This window comes from Eptatretus burgeri, chromosome 16 (assembly GCF_056783735.1).
Source record: "Eptatretus burgeri isolate ZD-2024b chromosome 16, Ebu_testis_v1, whole genome shotgun sequence".
In the NCBI taxonomy this organism is placed as follows: Eukaryota; Metazoa; Chordata; class Myxini; order Myxiniformes; family Myxinidae; genus Eptatretus; species Eptatretus burgeri.
The window spans coordinates 46897287-46919367 of record NC_140976.1 but is presented as its reverse complement, the minus strand read 5'-3'; the positions used below and the strand labels follow the sequence as shown (position 1 = coordinate 46919367).

Below are 22081 nucleotides of genomic sequence, written 5' to 3'. Positions count from 1 at the left end.
AATTCAAGATGGCCACCATTGAATTGAAAATCGACAAATTTTCATGCAGTGTCTTCAGAAAGCATTCACACCCCTTGAACTTTTTCACATTTTCTTGTGTGATAGCCTGAATTTAAAATAGATTACATTGCGATTTTCTTTTTTTGTCACTGATCTTCACAAAATACCCCATAATGACAATGTGGTAGGGGGGGGGGGGTTCGATTTTTTTATTTTATTTTTTTATTTTTTAATAAATGAAAAATGAAAAGCTGAAATGTGTTGCATCAATAAGTATTCAACCCTTTTGCTATGACACTCCAAATTGAGTTCAGGTGCATCCAATTTCCTTTGATCATCCTTGAGACGTCTCCACAACTTGATTGGAATCCACCTGTGGCCAATTAAATTGATTCGACATGATTTATAAAGAAACACACCTTTCTATATATGGTCTGACAGTGCATGTCAGAGCAGAAACTCTATCATAACGTCCAAGAAACTGTCCCTAGAACTCCGAGATAGAATTGTGAGGAGGCATACATCTGGGTAAGGTACAAATTTATTTCTAGAGTATTGAAAGTTCCCAAGAGCACAATGAGCTCCATCATTAGGAAATGGAAAGAACATAGACCTACCCAGACTCTTCCTAGAGCTGGCCATCTGACCAAACCATTCAACTGAGCAAGAAGGGAGGTGACCAAGAACCCAGTGACCACTTTGACAGAACTACAGAGTTCCTTGGCCGAGATGGGAGAACCTTCTGGAAGGCCAACAGTCTCTGCAGCACTTCACACATCTCGGCTTTATGGGAGAGTGGACAGATGAAAGTCACGCCTCAGAAAAGGGAATATGAAAGAATGCCTGGAGTTTGCTAAAATACATGTGAATGACTGAGAGCATGAGGCAAAGGGGTATGTGGTCTGATGAGATGAAAATTGAACTCTTTGGCCTGATTGCAAAGTACTCTGTCAGATGGGTGATTAGCTGTGCTCAGTTATGCCAAACACCATCCTTACCGTGAAGCATGGTGGTGGCAGCATTATGCTTTGAGGATGCTTTTCAGCATCATGGATTGGAAGACTTGTAATGGATAGAGGAAACAATGGATTGGGCCAAATACAGGCAAATGCTTGAGGAGAACCTGCTTCAGAGTGCAAAAGACCTGAGACTGGTGAAGATTTATGTTCCAACAGGACAATGACCCCAAGCAAAAAACGAATTGGGCTCTTCTTCTGCTTGCCATTTTTGACACCATTTCAAAGCCGCGGCGGCTCGACGCTGAAAAAGCCTTTCTTCTTCACCAACAGCTCGAGAGACGACGAACAATTAATCATCAACCATCATTGCGTTTTAAATGTGAGTGAGATTTATTTTGTTCTGGTTTGAAGCACCATTGTCAAAACCAGCACACTGAAAGGAATTATCACCACATGTGTTTGTTGTGTTACTCCTACAGTTACATCCAGACTTGCTACATAGCATTAGCATGACCATAATTAATGTATAGGGGTGTTTTTATCTTTGTTGGTGATCTTGGGGGGGAGGGGGGGGGAGAGACAGGACGGAACGCAAATTCTCTATGTAAATGTGAATCATGTAGGGACACCTTAAGGTGGGAGAGGGTATTACAAGTCTCTACCATTTACAGTGCAGTGTTCCTATCCCCGCATTTTCCAGTGCAGTGAGGTGTTTTATTTTTTTTTGCCATAAATGTCGAGGCTCGAATAAGAGTAAACACACAGAACATACAAGGAGACAAGAGGGGTGGGAGAGGGAAGGACAAAACAGTGGGGAACAGAGACATTAAGAGATCTGTGGAAGGGAAAAGGATGGGGTGGGGAACACGGGGTAAACAAGAAGGACACGACAGGGAGTTTCAGGTCCTTGCACGACAGCGACTTTCAGGAAGGAAAGCAGGGAATCTGATGGAGGTGGGTTTGGGGTGGATTAACGTGGGTAGAAAAGATCATGGTTTTGGATGGGGGAAGATAAGAGATGGTGTTGAAGACCTGAAGGGAAGAGGGGGATTGAAGAGAGTGTGGGAGTTTGTTCCAAAGGTGGGGAAAAAGAGGAATGAAAGAGTAAAGGTGAGAAATGATTCTTGGTTTTGGTAGTTTTACCAGGAGGAGGTTGCTGGCAAGACCTTAAGCACCCTGCGGAAAGATGGCGGGGGGGGACACATATCGCAGATAGAGCAGGGGGGTGAGGCTGGAGAAGAGACGGTAGAAGACAGAAAGTTCACCAACCTGCCTGCGATTAGAGAGTGAGAGACCCAAAGACTCAACCTTACCGCGGTAGATACCAATGATCATAAATGCCTTGGTTCCCATAGCGTGAAGCTGGGAAAGGTGAGAGGTAGGAGCACCAACCCAAAGGGGAGAGCAGTCCTCCATCAGGCTGTAGACGAAAGCTTTGTATGTGGTCAGGAGCTCAGGTGTGCCAAGGAAGGACTCTGCATGACGGAGGATGCCTTGTTAGTGACTGGCTTTGGAGGCCAGTTTGGAAATGTGGCTTTTCCAGTAAAGATCATGGCAGGTAGTGACACTCAGAAGCTTGAATGAATGGTCGTCTTCAAGAGGATTGTTGAGAAAGTGGAATCGGGGGGTTTTCCAGATGGTCCTTTCGGCGAGACATTGTGAGAGTGAGATTTGTCAGGATTGATGGACATGTTCCAAATGTTGGACCAGCTTGTGAGTTGATACAGATCTGCAGAGAGTGAAGAGGCTTCTCCTTGCCAATCTGAGGGATGACAGATGGTACGGCAGAGGATGGAGTCATCAGAAAAGAGATAGAGGATTTTCCAGAAAGTCAGAGAGATCATTGATGAAAAAAAGAACAGGGCCAAGAACACTGTCTTGAGGAACTCCAGCTTAGACAGGAAGAGGGGATGAGAGAACTCAATTTAGGGCCACACGTTGGTTGTGACAGGAGAGGAAGTCTGCGAGCCATGAGTGGAGATAAACTTGGATACCATAGGAAGAGAGTTTGGTGAGCAGGGCAGGGTGCCAGACCATGTCAAAAGCATGAGTTATGTCTCAGGAGATGCCTCTGATTTTATGTTGGGCATTGTGGATCTCTGTCCATTGTGAGGAGAGCAGAGGCAGCATGTCCAGGGTAGAGTGACCTGGTCGGAATCCAAATTGATGATCGGAAATCAAGCCATTGGAGAAGAGGAAGGATTCAATGTCTGCAGCGATGATGGATTCCAGAACCTTGCTGATGTTTGGGAGAAGGCTGATTGGTCTGTAGTTGCAGGTATCTGTTTTTGCACCTTTTTATGCAGAGCGGTAATGTTAGCTGATTTCCAAGCAGATGGTAGATGACCTTGAGCAAATGAGAGGGTGAATAGAACAAAGAGGGTGAGCAAGAGCAGCAGAGCAGGTTTTTAGGACACGTTGGCTGATGCCGTCTGGACCAGTTACAGAATCTAAGTCAAGGTTTCAACAGCAAGCTCTCCACTTTGTCAGAAGAAAAGGACACAGTGTCCAGGGACAGTTGGGTGTGACTGGGTAAGGTGGGTACAGAAAGCGATGGTTTTCAAACACAAGATTTGGAAGCAAACACGGAGTTTGGCCAATCAGCCTTTTCACTTGCAGTGTCAGCTGTGCAGCCATTTGAGGTAAGGGAGGGGATGGAGGGGGAACATACATCAGAAGCAAATTTGATTTGACGCCACCAGGATTTGGAGGAGGGGAGAAGTTTGAGAGTTTATATTTGAGATTAGAAAGATGTTTTCTGGCTCTCCTGAGGGTAGACACACACTTGTTCCGAGCTTTGTGGAAGGAACTGAGATTGCCTGCAGTTGGATTTGCTTTCCATGAGGCGAAGGCAAGTTGTTTCAGGACAACAGCCTTACCACAAGCTTCAGTGTGCCATGAGTGTGAGGAAGGGTAGGACAACTTTAAACAAGATGGGATAAATCTGTGCATGAGAGAGAGCAAGTTTCTTTGAAATAATTCATAAGACGAGTTGATGTCGGAGAAAGTGGAGATGGGAGACCAGTCTAGAAGTTTGATGGCTGCTTAATGACCCTGCCAGTTGGCCTGAGTGAAATGCCAGACTCAATGGCACTAAGGTGGTTCTTTAATAAAAGCCGGAGGGATGTCCACTTTGACAAACGTGGTCAGATTAACTGATTGGATCGGAGGAAGAACAGCAGATATTTTCAGTGAAATCGGTCAAAATCAGATTCAGAAAAGATGGAGTACTATTGGTTGAGATTCCGGTCAGTCCCAATGAGTCGCAGAAGTCTTTTGCTGAAGTGCAATGGCAGGTGAGAGAGGTACGCACACCCAGCCAACTAGCATGATGACAATTGAAGTCACCACATGTGAGGAAGAGAGAGAGTTGGGATGAGAGGATAGAAGTTGGTCCATGTTTTTGGACAGTGAGGTGTAAATGGAGGCATCACAGTTTGGTGGGCGGTACAACACATATAAACATGAGGTGCGAGTGGAGGGGAAGCCGGAGCCAGAAGTATTCTTGGGGGTGTGTGGGAGTGAGGGCAGTGCATGGAGAGTGAAGAATACAGTCTTTGATGAGAAAAGGAACTCCGCCTCCAGGACGAGGCGCAGGTTTGTCATACCGGACGATGGAGTAACCAGGAAGTCAGAGACTACTTGAAGGAGGAAAGTTTCTGTGGGCAGGGCAGAGGAAGGAGGAAACTTTTTGGATGTGAGGGGGGGGTAACTTTGAGAAGGGGGAGTGAGGAAGGAGATTGGAGTGACTTGGGTGACGGGGGAGTTTTTGAGAAAGGTGAGAGGGAAGCTTGGAGGGGGGAAGTGTGTGAAGATTGCTTTGAGAGGGAAGGGAGATGATGAGAGCAGGCACTGCCATGGCACAAAAAGGCGATGGGAGAGGTGGGAAGAGGGGAAGGGCGAGACTTGGTCGCGGTATGGTGAAGAAGTTATCGGGCAAAGATCGGTACAAGATTTGATGGTTTGGGAAGAGGGGGAGGTGTGATGAGAGGAAAGAAGGAGCATGTTTTTGGTGTTAAGGATTGTACCGATTGAGAGAGAGAGAGAGAGTGAGATCTGTCATGTAAAATGGTGCCCATAGATGTCAGAACACTACACACTTTGGGACAACAGAGGAGGAGCTGGTACTGAAGCAGAAGACAGTGGAGGGAGGATGAGAGGAAAGATGGGAGGGATAATGAGAAGGGATAACAGGTTAGGGGTTTGGAGGAGGTAGATTTATGTTGGTGGGGTGAATTGGCACTGAGGTTGGAAAAAACAGGACGATTGATGGAACACAAACATGCATTGCAAACTGGTATTTTTGAAACTTTAATGTCAGAGATGCAATTAAAGACATCATATGAGGGATGCAATAAAGGAGAATTAAGAGAACAGAGAAAAGAAACGTTGTTAGAGTGGGACTTTTTCGATATGAGATGAAGTAAAGGTTGAGTTGAAAGCAGTCTTTTAAAGAAGAAAAAGAGTCGTGCATTATGATGCATTACTGAGAACCACACGTGTGAAAGAGGAAGTTGAAACTTTTTAAGATATCGTTTTTATTATTATTTTATTATTATTTTTGATAATGATGAGGTAAAGATGGTGAGAAGGAAAGGTTGAATAATGAATCGAGAAGTTGTATGGTGAATGTGAATTGGCAGAAGTAGAAGGAAGCTGGTAGGTCCGTGAAAGTTATAGGAAGAGGAGGTAGAAAAACATGTGGTTATAGGAGGTGTAAGGTTAGAAGTGAAAAGATACAAAGAAATATATACTTTTTTGACTTTTTTTTTTTTTAAAGATTAGGTAAAGGAAAGGCTGAAGAAAAAAATCATGAAGGTGAATGGTGTATGTGGTTCAGCAAAAGTAGAAGCAAGATGGTAGATCGTCAAAAGGAGGAGGAAGAGTCAGTACAAGAAGTGTCATGGTTACGTGGGGAATAAGGTAAGGAGGGAGGAGGGTTTTTTTGTTGTTGTTTTAAATATATATATTTTAAGACATGAAACAGAGGGTATAGTTGGGAGGGATAGAGGGAGGGTTGAGGGAAAAGTGGAGAAAATAAGAACTGATGGTAATAAGGAGAAAATGCAAATAAACACGATCGTGCACATCGACGGGAAGGCGGGCAGGCATCAGGGAAACCTGACATGACAAGACTGAGGAAAACTCACTAAAAGGCACAAATTTTGAAACAAAAACCGATCTAGGAACTCACCATAAACATGGAGGCAACAAAAACAGTCAAAACGCGACAAACAACGACCGAAAACTTATCTTTGAGAAAGTCGGCAGAGACCCCTGAGAGAATGACCCGTCACCCCAAAAACCGGAACCCGAAGTCCAATTACAAGCCGTGGGTATGTTTTTTGTTTCATGCACGTAATCCGGGTTATTTTTTATTTTATTTTTGGGTGCGATGGAGGCAGCTGTCAGTTGCCTGTACACCGCCCAAATAAAGGTACGCGTCAGAAGAACATGTTGCATGCTTGGAACACGATAACCCATCGGGCATGTATTCTGCTAGTACTTATTACTCCTAAAATAATTTAATCAAATTCCATGTGAGATTTTTTTTGTTTTTTTTTATCGTCAGATGTGGCATTTACAACCTGGTTCAAAGCTCGATATTTCACAACTTGTGTAGATAATGTTTCCTGTTCCTTGTATGAAAGATTCTTATTGCCAAGGAACCCATTCATGCAGTCCCTGTGGTATCGAGCTTCTGCTGCGTGGAGCACCTTCCATACGAAACCTGATTTCATTTTCCCGCCAATCACCCTGGGTATTGCACTTTTTCCTTTTTTTTTTGTACACAGTACATGGTCAAAGCTCACGGTAAGCAAGTTCTCCAGTAAATGCTGTTTATAAGACTGTTCACCATGCTCTAGTTGTGTTGACTGATGCAGCACATAGTTTTCCACCTTTCCCGGTGCTTTCAATTTTTATTAAGGTCACATGGCTCTCCACAGTACAGGCAGTGATGCATAGAGTCAAATGGTGAGCAAGAATGATGGAGTTGTTAGGTTGGTTGAGCAGCATCATCAGCAATTTAATATATGGCCAGATTACACTTTGATGTGTATCTGCACAATTGTTCGCTCACCCGGAACGTAGTTCCATCCAAATGTAATCATGTACTGCCATTGCATGAAGCAGCACAGATCTGTAGGCCTCAGGCCTTTGGCCTGGAAGTTATTCCATAGCCCAGTGCAATTGGAATGATTGCAGGTGTATAACCATGATGTATTGTATATTCACATCAGCCATCTGCATGTTTTTGCTTCATATGTATATACATTTGTTATTTTTATATGAAATAGGCAAAGCCTATAAATGAACGAAACACAGTGGGTTGGAGAGTTTCTTCTTCATTTTGGTGCCAGTATCGGCTCGAGCGTGCGTTAAAGCAAACTATTTCTTATCTCCGGTTTGTTATCCCAGTTGTCTTTATTGGTGTATAGTCTACAAAAGATATCGGTAAATGAAAATTGCTTTTCCTTTTATTTTGCTGAATAGTCCCAAACACTGGGTATAGGGTTTCTTCTTCTTCATTTCGGTTCCTGGATCGGGTCGAGCGTGTGTTAAATACAAATAATTTTTTTTTTATCTCCCGAACATTCATTGGGAACGGGAGGGGACATGGATTGTTCTCGCTCTTGGTATTAATAATCTTCTAACAAGACAACCATATTTGGTTTGGATTAAAATTTCCCAATCCTTATTACCTCCATTACCGAAGGTGGACGGTGTTTGTCTGTCTGTTTATTTGTTTTGGTGAAGAAATAATTCGGTTTTGGTGAAGATCTGAAGCTAGATCTGGATGCTTGAATTTCTTTAAGTGATTCTTCACTATTGATTGATGATGCCAAATACGATGACATCGTGCTTGATATTTAAAAACATTGTGGATGGATTCTGACTCAACTTGGTGGGCAGTTTGGAAGCATGACGAGGACGAATTGATTAGATTTTTGGTGAAGATACACATCCGGATACAAGAATTTAAAATTTTTTGAAAGTGATTCTTCACCATTGAGAAATGGAGCCAAAAGCGATAAATAGAATGATGTTTCAAAACATTTTAGATGGATTATGATAAAACTCGGTGGTTGAGTTGGTTCGGTGACAAGAACGAGCTGATTAGATTTTGGTTAAGATCCAGATCCAGATCCGGACGATCATTGGGATACAAAACGTAAACTTTTCAGCTTGGTGGAGGTGCTCTACTGAGTACCATTATAGTTCTTTCTGTTTTTGAGGGATGTGCATTTGATTTGCTTTCTCGACAGCAGTAAATGCGAATTGGAGGGGGAACTGAGGGAAGGTGGTTTGGGGGGTGGGGGGCTTGGTTGGTTGTTACTTTTGTTTGAGATAAGAATCGAACCTTAAATGCATAGATGGGTTTGTGTGCCACTGAATTAAAGGAAAGGACTTCCTGATCAGTACATTAGCCCCTGATAGATGAAATGTGGATGCCAGTTCGTTTAATCACTCAGTCAATGCAGTTTGATTTGTGATGCAGGACTGCAGTTTGTGCCCTGAATTCCACAGTCGACCTGTAGTTCACTTTCGCTGAGTGCTGTTGTCACCACAAGCTTCAACAATGCTCCATTTTCCAATCACCGAAATGCATTCCTTTTTCGACAGCAGGCGAGGTTAGCTTTTAATTCGGATTTGAAAAGCTGATGCTTAAATTCCATTAGTTGCAGTGACATCCAAATGCACACATTCCGTTTCAGTATTCTCATTTTTCTTCTATTTATTTTGAGTACTGCAGAACACTTTCCTTGCAGTCGTCATTGTTGTTTGACATCCAGTTTTGTTTCATTAATAATTGACACCTGAAATGGTAGGATAGTTCGCTCGCCTTTCAGCTGTCTTGTCTACGTTTCATTCCAAACTCGGCTTTAAACTATCCGCCTATTTTCCATCGGCAGGGCATTACATCAATTCGTGTTCTGTCTGTTGAATGGGACATGAAGATGGACATACCCATATGCCAGCATTTGCTGGTGGATATTGGATATCCTACCATATCTTTCACAAAGAGTAGTCGTTTGGCGCAAGCACTTGGGCTAAATTTAAAATTCCTGCCTTCACCTTCAGGGGTGAACTTCATCAGCATCACAGCTAGAGCTGGGCTCGCAGTAATGATGCAGCCAGATGGAACATGTGAATGAATGAGCACTAAACAGCTCTTTCTCATGGATTAGAAAGTTTAACTTTAGCCTGTGTTTGAATGGCTTTGCCTGGCAGCACAAGTTTCTGAGGCCATTTCAGCTGCACGTCATGTCATCAATCTGTCACGACATCATTTGTAATCATTTCCTCTTTTCCAAGGTTAGAAATCACCCCAGATTTTTTTTTTCTTGCGTAAATAATGGTTTTCTTATTTCCATCGCAAAAGTTCTTGCACATACAGCATTCAATTCAAAATTGCTTTGTCAATAACGCATATCGCGACAGCATGCCAAGTTAGGTGTAAGTTATACCGAAAAAAGAAAAGCCGAAACATCCATCATAAGAAATCAGAATACATCCGAACAAACATTACATCTTGTCATGTTGAGCTTCATCAGCCGCAGTAATAATCAAATCACCAGCAACGAAATAAACCCCATTGAGATCACTGAAGGCACTATGATTATGCCTCTGCAGTACTTCGCTTGCAAAACTGAGTTCAAAAGGCATTCTGTTTCAACAATATCTTCCAAAAGAGTGTTAAAAGTACATATCGATGCACTGCCCTTGTCCAGTAGGACCTGCCAGAAGGAGTCCTTTTTAACAAAGATAGACAACAGCTGATTACATCATCTGGAGTGGGAATTTAGTTGCACACTCGCTTATGAGTTGCGTAGTCTGGACTCTCATCTCAGCCCAGCTGTAAACTGTCATCTTGGTGTCTCGCAGTCAAGACGAGGCATCAATGAGTGTGCCATTCCTTTTGATGAACATTAAACTGTTAAGCACTCAAACTTTAGGGCCTCACTATGAGGTCTTATTTCCAAGATGTCCTCCAAAGACTGGGCATCTTTTGTCGTGCAAGGTCTTTCCTTGGCCAATGTGAACATTTGACAACCTGCAAGGCCTTCATTCAGAGCTTGGCGTACTGCTCTCACCTTTTGGGCTGGCATCCCTGTCTCACACCTTTTCCTTCTCTCACATCATAGACAGGTTGGTGGCCCCTCTGCGTTCTACCGCCTCCATTTTATTAGTGCACCCTCTTTCCTCTCTTGGCTCTGTCCCTCCCAGGTTTCTGCATGGAGCACATGATCTGCCAGTAACCCTCTTCTTGTTAAACTCCCAGAATCCAGGCTCACTGCTCACCTCCACTCATTTGTTCCTCTTTTCTCTCGCCTGTGGACCCAACTTCCCATGTCTGGTCAGCCCCATTCTTCCCTCCAGGGTTTCAAGATGGCTGGTCACCACAACATTGTCACCCCCCCTCCCCCATCTGTACTCATGATCTCTTCTCCCCCAAGTGACCCCATTCCCAAGCACTCCCCTCTTTTCAGGTTATTGTACTTTCCCCCCTCTGCCTCACTTCTTTTTGTTTCCTAGTTATCAGTTGGTTTGTTCGTTTTTCTATTTAATTCCAGCTTTCTTCTTTGTTTAATCCCAGCTTTCTTCTTGCTGTTTTTCATTGAGCTTGTGTGCAGATTGTTCCCCCCCCCCCCAATTTCATTTTCTTCCCTGCCATTCTGCTCTAGCTCTTTCATGAGCCACGATCATCGGTATAAATCTGGGCAACCCATCTGCCAATATTAGTTGGTGGATGTTAAAGATCCCGTGGTGTTCTTCGTGAAGAGCAGGCGTGCTATCGCTGGCACCCTGAACAAATGACAAATGCCTGACCTAAACTTCAGTGGGTATTGCACCAGGGTAGGTGGCACAGGTGTGCCGACATGCACCCCTCCCCTGCCAATGATGCTACTCGCAGCCATTTCCTGCATGTGGAAGGAGAAGAAGAAAAAGAAGAGGAACAGTTCATAAACTATAAGCCAGCTTTTCTTTTTGGTTCAATACACGGTCTAGGCTCATGGAAGAGCAGGGACAGAAAACAGATCAAAACACAACATAACAAAGGGAACAGCAGGAGAAAGGGGAAACGCTAATAGCACGGTGGAGTGAAAAGTTAGACGGACAAACAATGAGGTAACAATGAGGGTTGGGGAGAATGCAAAGTGTGGACAAGATGGAACAGCTCTCCAAACTGTCTGCCTATGGAATCCAAGGCCAACTCAACTCTTGGATTCCTGATTTCCTCCACTCTTGCAACCAATGTGTGGCTTTCAATGGAACACTTTCTTCTTTCCTTGACAAGAATTGAGTGCCTCAAAGCAGTGTTCTTGGCCCCCATCCTATTCCTAATATTCATCAATGATCTCATTGACTCTGGAAAATCCTCTTTATCTCTTTGCTGATGACTCCACCTTCTGCCGTGACATCTTGTCTTCCAAAGTCAGACACCGACTTGGCATCCTCCATCGTACAAAGTCCTTCCTTGACATACCTGAGCTCCAATCTACCGATAAGGCTTTCATGTACAGCTTTATGGAGTACTGCCCTCGCCTTTCGACTGGCTCCCTACCTCACATCTTGCTCAGCTTGACGCCATGGAGACAAAGGCTTTCAAGATCATTGGAATCTCTCATGATGAACTGAGTCTATGGGCCTATCCCTTCAACATCGCTGACAGGTTGGTGGTCTCTCTGTCTTCTTCCGAACCACTTCTGGACTTGCACCCTCTGTCCCCTCTGTGCTCTGCCCCCCCACCCCCCATCTATCTGGATGCAAGCTGTCCACAAACAACCCCCTCCTTGTGAAACTGCCTAAATCAAGACCACTGTTCACCTCCACTCATTTATTCTTCTCTCTTCTTGCCCCTTTTCCCACATTTCCCCTCCCCCTACCCCATCTTTCTTCAAGACGGCTGTTCACTACCATCTCCGGTCATCCCCCATCCAAAGAAATCATCTTTTCTGCACCCGTTAAACCACCCCCGCCCTGTCAAAATCTTGCTTGTCCACCTTGATGTATCCATCTTGTCCACCCCTTGCGTTCTCCCCAAACCCTCATCACAACTTTCATCCCTCGTTTTTCCGTCTCCATCTAACTTCTCCCTCCGCCCTGCTATTGGCATTTCCCGTCTCCTGCTGTTCCCTTTGTTATGTTGTGTCCCAGTCCAGACTATGTATATATAAAAAAAAACTAATATTCTTTTCCTCCTCATCCTTTTATAAGGGGTGAGGTCCAATGGTACCACGCTTCTGCCCTGCCTTGACCATGATACTCCTCCATTTCCCTCAATCCTCTGCAAATTCTCTCCACTCTCCAACCACTCCCACCTGACTGATAGCCCTCCTCACACAATCCTCCCATCTCAACCACGATCTTCCTCTTTTCTTCCTACCTTGCTCCCTCAACCTATCTCCTCTCTTTGCCATGCTCTCTTCCCCCATCTACAACAAGTGTCCAGCCGATCTCATCTGGCTTTTCACCAATCTCCCCATCAAGCTTATCTGCACACCAATCTCCTCCCTCAGTTTTTCCATCCTCCTACTACACACCATCTTCACTCGCACAATCCTCCTGACCCAGTTGCTCTCACAAACCTGCAGCTTCTGTTGTTGTCTCTCTATCAATACCACAATCTCCAGACCGAAAAGGTAGGCCAGCATCACACACAACAGAACGCTTCCTTTCAATTCCCTTGATCCATTTCTGTCTGCCATTAATCCTGCCACTCTCCTCCACTGATTTGCACCCACCTGAATCCTCCTCTGCACCTCGGCCTCCGACTTACCTTCCCCAGTCACTGTTCCCCCCCAGATACTCAAACCTATTTCCCTGCCTGATCTTCCCATCTTACCTGCTATTCATTTTTTTTTCTCTGCTGCTCGACACACATCACCTCAGTCTTCTCCATACTCATCTTCAGCCCATGCTTCCCAAATACCTCCTCCCACTCCCCCAGTATTTCCTGCATCTCTCACCTACTCTCAATCAAAACAGCCACATCGTCCGCATACGATATCCTCCCCAGAATACCCATCCTGTTTAACTTCCTACTTACCAGCTCCATCACCATAATAGACAAGCCTGGTATTGGCTTAGTGGTTAGGGTGGTGGCTTGGGATCCTAGGGTCCTGAGTTCAAGCCCCATTGGCCGCTGAATTAATACACCAGGGGGTTGACTCAGCCTGTCACCCTTCCAAGGTCGGCGAAATGAGTACCAGTGTGTACTGGTAGAGGGGCACTGCATCAGCGACACAGTCGCATGTCCAAAAATGATAGCTACCCCGGCAGCTAAGCTGCCAAATGCAACGCAATAATAAGAAGACCATGATAGACACGAGTGGGTTCAGAGAGCTTCCCTGCCTCAAACCGATGCTCACGTTTAACTCCTCAGACATCCTAGAACGATCCATCTCATCCCTTCCACCATCCTAACTTCTGCTTCCAGCAATCCCATCCATTTCAGTGTCGCCATCACCATCTCTCTCAAGACAGTGTCATAGGCCTTCTCTGGGGCCAAAAATCCCAATGCCATTTCACCTTGCACCTCCAACCTCTTCTCCACCAGTTGGCTCAGCATGGACATCCCATCCGTTGGCTCACTACCCTTTTTAAACTACTGCTGCTCTTCTCCAATCTCCACACCACCCTCTTCCTTACCTTCCCATCCAGAATCCTCTCCAGCACCTTCATGACATGACTTCGGAGTATATTGCCCCTGTACTTCACCAGATCTTGAACGTCGCCCTCCCCCTTCCATATCGGCACAATTAACCCTGTCCCCCAGTCCTCCAAAATCAAACCCTCTCTCATACATACATTCAACACCCTCTTTGTCCAATGGACTCTGACTTCTTCTGCTGCAGTTATCGTCTCTGTGCATACCTCATCAATGCCTAGCACTCTTCCCTTCATCCTCTTCAATGCCATGTGCACTTCCTCCTCTGTGATCTCCACTTTCCCCTCAACATAACCATAGCTCCAGCTCGCTATTGCTTCCTCCCGGTTCAACAAGTCCTTGAAATATCTCTCCCACACCTTCAATACTGCCCCCCTCTGTTGCTCACCTGCCCCCCATCCTTACTCACCCCCCTCCTTTGTCCTTTCTGTCCACATCCCTGCCATGAACCAGTTTATAAATCATCTTCCCACCATCCTCTTCCAACTTGTTTTACACTTCTTCTTCTGCCATATCATTCCTCACCTTATCCACAGCTCCCCTTTGCTGCTTTCTTCTTTTGCCCATACATGTGCAGCAACCCTGCATCTGGTTGCCACCCTCTATCCTTGATCTTATCTATCCTCTTCCAGACATCCTCCTTTTCATCAACTGCCTTCGCTACTTTCTCTGTCCACCATAACTAGTTTCTATCCCTCGACAATGCACCCTTTCCTGATATCCTGCCACACAAAACTTCTGCAATTCCCGAAGCCTCTCCATACTTCTTCAACTCCTCTAGACCTTCCACTTCTTCACTAAGTTGATCATACCTGGCCCTCATCCTCTCCTTGTACTCTATGACGACATTGTCCCTACACTCCCCCACCTAATAATCTTCTGACCCTGCCCTTAACCTCCCTCCTTTTCTTCATCTGTACCACAAACACCACAGGCTTGTGCTCGGTGGTAACATGCTCTCCCGCCACTGCCTTGCAATGTTATCCCTCCACAAATGTCACTTCTTCACCAACATCAAATCCAACTCTGTTGTATATTGTCCACTCCTGTAGATAATCTTGTGGCTTTCCTGCTTTTGAAAGAATGAACCAGCTGTGGCCATCCCATTCCTCACCACCAGCTCCACTAGCTCTCAACCCTCTGTTCCTCATTCCCCAACCAAATTTACCAACACGTTCCTCTTCACCCGGCTCCGCTACTCCCACATACACGTTGAAGTCTACCGCAATGCACAGCATCACGTACAGCTAAACCATTTCCATTGAATCACTGACTTCCTGCTTCCACACCCCAGCCCTTCCATTTTGTTGCCCATATGCCGACATAACACACACCATTTGCCTCTGTATCATCACCCATGCCATTACTATCTCTCCTCCCATCTTTCCACTCTGACCACCTGCTTACTGATCTCTTTCCATCCTATTTACCATGCCATTACTCCTTCCATCCCCACCCACGTGCAACAGCTTGTATCCTCCTACCAACCTCCTCACCCTGTCTCCTTTCCTCCTGGTCTACTGCACACACAACACTTCCAACCTTCCTCTCTGCATTACCTCCACCACCTTGACTCCTCTCCCTCCCATTGATCCCACATTCAAACTACCTAGCCAGACCTTGCTTCTGGCAGTCAGTGCAATCTTGATCAGTATGTCAGTCTGTGGAATAATATCTACCAACATAAAACACAGTATGTATTTGTCTGACCCCCGTCATCGGGACTATTTGAGTCGGGATTTAAAGGCCAATCTTTTAACATGACTGTGTGTTCACTACGGTCTTTTTTTGAGGATTTAAAAAAAAACTCGACAAACATTTTCTGTCAAGGAGTAATTATGTCTCTTGTATTGGAATTGTAGATGGTGACTTGCAAACAGAGCTTCAAGGGTGGCCTACAGGAGCTTTTTTTCTTTCTTTTATATAACAATAAGTCCAAGGTGCAGGGAGGTGAAACTTGCTCTACGTGACGTGCAACGCGCACCGAGTAAAATGAGTGCTCATTTTCATCAGTAGAATGTTGAATAAATAAATAAGATAAAAGCACACCTGACACTAGGCCGAGGCTTCAGGTCTTTGGCATGCTCACAAGCTGTACTATTGCAACGAATTGTCCCAGAAGATAAAGAAAATAGGATCACATTTGTACATGTCATGTTTTAAAATAACACTTTTTGATGGGAAACATCACATCTTTCAGTCTCCTTGAATATTTCTCATAAAATAACTCCAACTCATTATTTTTGATGGGCTTTCATGGGAGTATTATACAGTATGTAAAATAGAGATAAATACTGGTTACCTTTTGCGTGCAACCTCATCCTCAGACTTAAGCAGCTCATTGGCATGACCATGCTGTTTGATAACAGGAATCTCTCGGGTTGGCCACTTGCTCACTATCTTCTTCAACACATTCACCATTACAAATGGTTGGATACCTTGGCTTTGGACATGTGATTGTGTCAGGTCAGATATGGGAGCAGGCGCCGGAGCAGCGTATCGCTGCGTCCACTTTCCGCCGGTACTCTGGGGGCCTCCATCTGGCCATCCCCCAGGCAGATGCCTGGCCCATCCCCATCCCCATCTCCTTGAGATAACAATCAATCTGCTGCAACCATGAGGCCCCCTCACTGACAGAATCTGGTGAGCAGGATCAGTGTCAGGAAAACGAGCCACATGGCCATACAGCCGCCGCTCACACTCACAGACTCTACAGGTAACAAATCTCATCTCAGTCTCTCAGCAACCGCTCATTGGACACATTCTGACTAGTAATTGCCAAGGATCCTCTGAAGAGACCTGGTACTGAGGAAGTTGTTTCCTTCTCTGATCCTTGGTCAAAGTCTAAGTCCCACATCCGTAGAGCAAGACTGGAGGGACCAAGGACTTAAAGACTCGGACTTTCGTCCTGCATAGTTACTGAAAGCACCACACCCCATGATCTCATCAATCCATGACTCCCCAGGCCCGTCCCAGATATCTTTCGACCTTTGGCTCACAACATGTGGAGACTTGAATATCATTGCCAAGATAAGTCAATCTCTCCACGACCTCATCCTCACCACATTATTACATTTTTGTGTCATGTCGGCAAAACTCGCATACTTTTAATTACAGGTCATATTTCTCTTGGCATCCAATCCAAGAGGGGAGACAGCATTACTGTATAGACGATAGACCTTTGTAAAATTTATGAACTTGGAACATTATCAATGAGATGACCCTCAACAGAAGTATCAGATGAAAGAAGATATGGATGAATGTTTTGTCTTCCATCAGATTTATTATGATAGGAAGTCGCTCGAACTTCTTGGCTGACACGATAGCTCAGTAGTAGTATACTATCAAGAACTAGAGTCTCGGCATGATCGTGGAAGTCCAATTCATTGATTATCCCAAAGCCAAAGGAATGATGTGCTGTTGCATCAATAATCCCAAATATCTTCGTGCTGTGATTCAATGACAAGGATTAACCAAGCAATGTCGCTCCTGAAATTGACCATAATTTACTTTACGTAGCTCACGATGGACATCAACAGAAGAATGAACAGAGCCAGTGCATCAATTCTGGACAAATACACCAATTAATTTTATTGACGCATAAATTATTTGCAAGTACAATTGCCCTTTTTCAACCAATGTTATAGCTCATGAAAGTTAACTTTTGCAACTAGCATGAAATATATGGCTTAGCGAAGCAATGACAGATTTTAAATCCTTTACTCCAATGAAATATCAATAAGCACAAAGTGAATGGAAGTATTTCACTTCAAATAAAAGAGAACTGAACATTACTAAAAGTTTATAGGGAGATAGAAACACCAAATATTCAGTTAAATGAACAAACACAGATAATGATGTTGGAAATCCGTGCAGGGAATGATCTCTTTGGAAAGGTAGTGGCAGTAGATGGGTAAAATTGGAATTTGGTACCTGAATGCATTGGAGATAGAGGGGTACAGGGTTATTCCCAGGACTTTACAGGTAATTGTGTGTGGTTTCTGGGGTTGGTGCAGCGAGCACAGGCATGATGGGCTGAATGGCCTCCTCCTGCGCCAAACTTCCTTGTGTGGTATATCCTTGTGTGAAATTATTTTCAGTTAATATCTCTTTCTGATCTGGATTAAGCTAGCAGTGAGGGTTTTTTAAAATTATTTTTCGTAAAACCAGTTCACTTCGGCTGTGATTGGTCATTCACAGCTCATAGTTTCTGTTATAAAATGGAGTGGTGATCTTATTCCTGGCCACGGCATATGGAGAACCTCCTCACTGAGCCACGGCACAGTAAAAACACTGATTGCGAAGGTGAGAATTACCACGAATGATCTCAGCTTTGCCCAGGTACTTGTTTAGGGCCAGGTGGTCGAACTTGGTCCCTATTTAATCCACACAGCTCAGCCTTGTGTGCCCCTTGTGCACACCGTTCCTCCTCCTATAAAATCCCAGAAAAACAAATATAAGTACAATTGTATGAAAAGGAAGCTTACACTCTGTTTTCTTCTTCAGGAAGCTCGGTGTAGGCACTGAGCCAATGACGGTTCCACCATCTGCAACCCCAAGCAATGCCTTACTCAGGCCTCAGCCTTGGAAATCCCAGCCCCAGCAGGAAGTGCCAAGGCCAAAATGGATGAAGCTTCCAGAGTTATCCCTTGAATGTCATCACATGCTTCCTGCTTCTTTTATAAGAGCACATAATTGTAGACTTGTGAAATAGTTGTGCTTGGCCAGGATGAGGATGCACAGGTTGAGCAAGGGTCATCAATGAAAAATGAGAACAATGATGTTATGATTCCAGACAAGCTGGGAAGAGAGAGTTGTGAGGGAATAGCTAAGCAAGTCAAAGTACAATATATGTTAGAAATAAAACGATGGGCAAAGATAGTCACAGCCAATTCCATGTGCTTGTAATCAAGTGACAGCCCTCCAGTCTTTCAAAAGTACTGTCCATCGTCATCTCATTCATACTTTGTCTCATACCTACGAAGGCTCTCTTCTACTCTTCCTGACCCCACCACAACACCCCCATTTTTCCATTCATTTCTGCCACCAATCCACTCATGTTGTGTCTGTCTCTGTTCCCCTTTGATCATCTGTCAGTCTGTGGATCTGTTGACCTCTAAGCTTGGAACTGATTCAGATAATAAACTCAAACAGCTCACGGTAGATCGCATACCTCTGCCAGGCTGAACAGTTTACATTTTCTATCCCACTGATCTGCATCCAGACTTGAACCAATAATCAGCTTGTCACTGACCCAAATCGTCCACCAAGTTTTATTATAATCCATCCACAACTTTTTGAAATATCCTGCTATATATCTTTTTGGCCCATCTCTCGGTAGTGAAGACTCACTTCTAAAATTAAATAATTCTCGTGTCCAGATCCTTATTTGGATGTTCACCAAAATCAAATCACTTCGTCCTTGTCACACACCCAACCTGTCCACCAAATTTCGGCCGAATCCATCCATAACTTTTTGAGATACCCTGCTCAAAGACAAACAAACAGACAGAGGTGAAAACATAATCTCCGTCCATCTTTAGGTGGCAGTTAATGAAGGCTCACCCTAAAAATGGATATTTCTACCATTTGGACTTCATTTTAGAAAGTTGACACAGCATCAATGCAGTTATTCATTCAGGCTCTGGCTTGAGTGAATGAGTACGTTTTAAGTGCAAATTATAATACAGCTTTGTGGGTGATTTCAATCTCCTTTTCCAACTTTCTGTTTTACATTACACTCTATATGTAGTGTTTATATTTAAATCAACACTCGACTCTTCATGATAAGGAAGGCTGTATAAAGTTATGAAAAAAAGTTATATCAGGTAAGCTCTTTACTGTTTCAAACCCTACCTGGGTTCCTCCACAGTTGCAGACATCTACCAGCAGCACATGTGTGAGAATCCCAATGCGACATGTCCTCATCAGCCGTCGTACCAGTTTCACTGCTTATTGGTGGATCTTTCTTGACTGCGTAGTTAAAACCATGTACCACTGAGACTGACAAACGTATTAGGCCATTCCTGGGGGGGTGGGTGGAAGGGGGTTTGCAGACTTGGTGTTTGGCAGGGACATGAGTTGAGGACTTGAAGAAGAAAGGGGCAGAGGAGGACATAGAGCTCTGGGATGAGGGGGGAGAGCGTTTGGGAAGGGTTTGAGGACTTGAGGTGGGGAGGGGGTGGTTGATGACTTGGGTGGGGTGGGAGGGGGATTGAGTACTTTTAGTGAGGAGGGCATTTGAAGATGGGGTGGGAGGGGTTTGAAGGCTTGGGATTGGGGGTGTCGCTTGAGGACAGAAAGTGTTGATTTCAATCACAGCTGGTATTGCCATGCTTGGTGTTGACTTAATGGTTAGGGTGGTGGGCTTGGGATCCTAGGATCCTGATTTCAAATCCTGTTCAGCTGTTGACCAGGTGAGGTTGACCAAAACCAGGTGGGGTTGACTCTGCCTGCCATCCTTCTGAGGTCAGCAAAGTGAGTGCCATCTTGCTGGTATCCTGTGTCAGAGTGGAGACCCATCAAGGATTGTACCCAATAGCCCAGGAGACTGATTTGGCAGCACCATCGCTCTGCACAGTGTGAGATCCCGATTGATGGATGGTATGGCCAAAGAGGTGACTGTATCAAGTTTTGAACCATACTTCAGCACACTGTATATACAGGTAGTGGACAAAAAAATGGTAACACCTGTGTAAATGAGGGACACCAGGAATATTGAAAGCAATGGCTTCCACACAGGTATGGCATGTTTTAATTCAGCAAATAACATCCCAGCATACTTAAGGTCATGTATGAAAATGCTACATAGGTCTGGTTGTCTATAATTATGGCTAGCATCATTGCAAGAGGAAACCAAAGTAACTTTGAAAGAGGGGTGATGTTTGGGAGTTTCAGTGACAAAGACAGCTCAACTTGCTGATGTTTCACGAGCAACAGTGTCCAAGGTGATGTTGGCATGGAGCTCTGAGAGAAAGACATCAACAAAGAGCAAGTGGGTGGAAGTGCATACTTCAGGATCGTGATATCTGTGCATTAATTTGAAGTGCAAGGTAAAGCAGGTAAGCAACTGCAGATCAATTGACTATGAATTTCGACTTTGTGCATGAGCAGCCAGTTTCATGAAAAATGGTCTGTCCAGAACTCCACAGAGCAGGATACCATCGTCTGGTTGCAGTGCACAAACTGCTCATCACACTTGGCAATGCACGTTTGCGCGTCCAGTGGTGCAAAGAGCACAGGCAATGGACTCTCAAGCAATGGATAAATGTAATATGGACAGATGAATCATCCTTCACCATGTTCTCGAGAAACGAGTGCACGCGTGGCACTACCGAAAAAAACTTTCCAACCCTGAGTGCTTGGTTCCAACAGTGAAGGGTGTTGGTGCTTCTGTAATGTTGTGGGGAACATTTTCCTGGCATCGTTTGTGTGCAGTCATTCCTTTAGAATGCAAGGTCAATGCCAATTGCAACTTATCGGTACTGAGTGAATATCTTCACCTCATGTTGCAGCATTTATTTCCTGCTGGGAGGGTTGTCTTCCCAGGATGACAATGCCCCATCCACAGAGCACGTGTAGTCACGCAACGGTTTGATGAGCATGACGCTGATATTATCCATTTGTCATGGCCTTCTTAGTCAGCAGATCTGAACCCAATCGATCATTTATGGGATATTCTGGAACGACGCCTGAGACAGTTTTTTTTTTTTTCCACCTCCATCAAACAAGCATGAGTTCATTGACTTTCTTGTTGAAGAATGGTACCATATCCCTCTTGCAGAATTCCAGATGCTCGTGGACTCTATGCCACAGCGCATACAGGCCGTACTGGCCGCACTCGGTGGCCCAACTCCCAAAATTAAGTGACACTACATTGGTGTTTCCAATTTTTTTTGTCCACTACTGTACATATATAGGGTACACATGTTTGCATCATTTGCAAAATGTGAACATTTCAGTGCATTGAAAAATTATTATTTTTTCCTGGACCAGTTTTTCAATACAGAAATACCAAAATACTAATCGTGCATTTTCCATCAGCCAGCAAACACTGTGTTTTCCCAAGATGGCCTGTAGCAAATTTACGTTAGGCGGTCTATTGGTTCAATCTGATGTTAATGCTAGCATATATACTTATGATTTGGTTTGGTACGAATTGTTAATTTTTTTTTATGACTGTCATGTTTGTTGTAAGAGTTGAGTAGAGTATGTGACAAGTCATAAGATTGTAATTAGACTTGAGCTATGTAGATAGATCGTGAGAGTTTTTGGGAAATTTCAATTTGCTTCCACATTTTGAACCGTCTTGTGTTAACGAGCAATTTCTAGCATCTTATGGTAATAAACACACCAAGTAGTTCCGAGTAGTTTGTAGAGGGAGGGGCTCACAAATGTACTTGATTTGAGTCCGTATGTGGTAAAGTACAGTGATAGTGAAATGGGA

At 44.3% G+C, this 22081-nt stretch overlaps 1 protein-coding gene across 1 annotated transcript in view; it reads left to right on the top strand.

Annotated features, from left to right (window-relative positions):
* The first annotated feature begins 6620 nt into the window (after nucleotides 1–6620).
* The window catches only part of LOC147011022 (neuropilin-2-like), a 300172-nt gene continuing 284711 nt past the window's right edge, over nucleotides 6621–22081 (top strand). Inside the window, exon 1 of the mRNA XM_085859784.1 lies at nucleotides 6621–6720. Within this exon, the coding sequence (XP_085715910.1) occupies nucleotides 6636–6720 (85 nt within the window). The 5' untranslated portion in view covers nucleotides 6621–6635. The remainder of the gene's footprint in view (nucleotides 6721–22081) is intronic.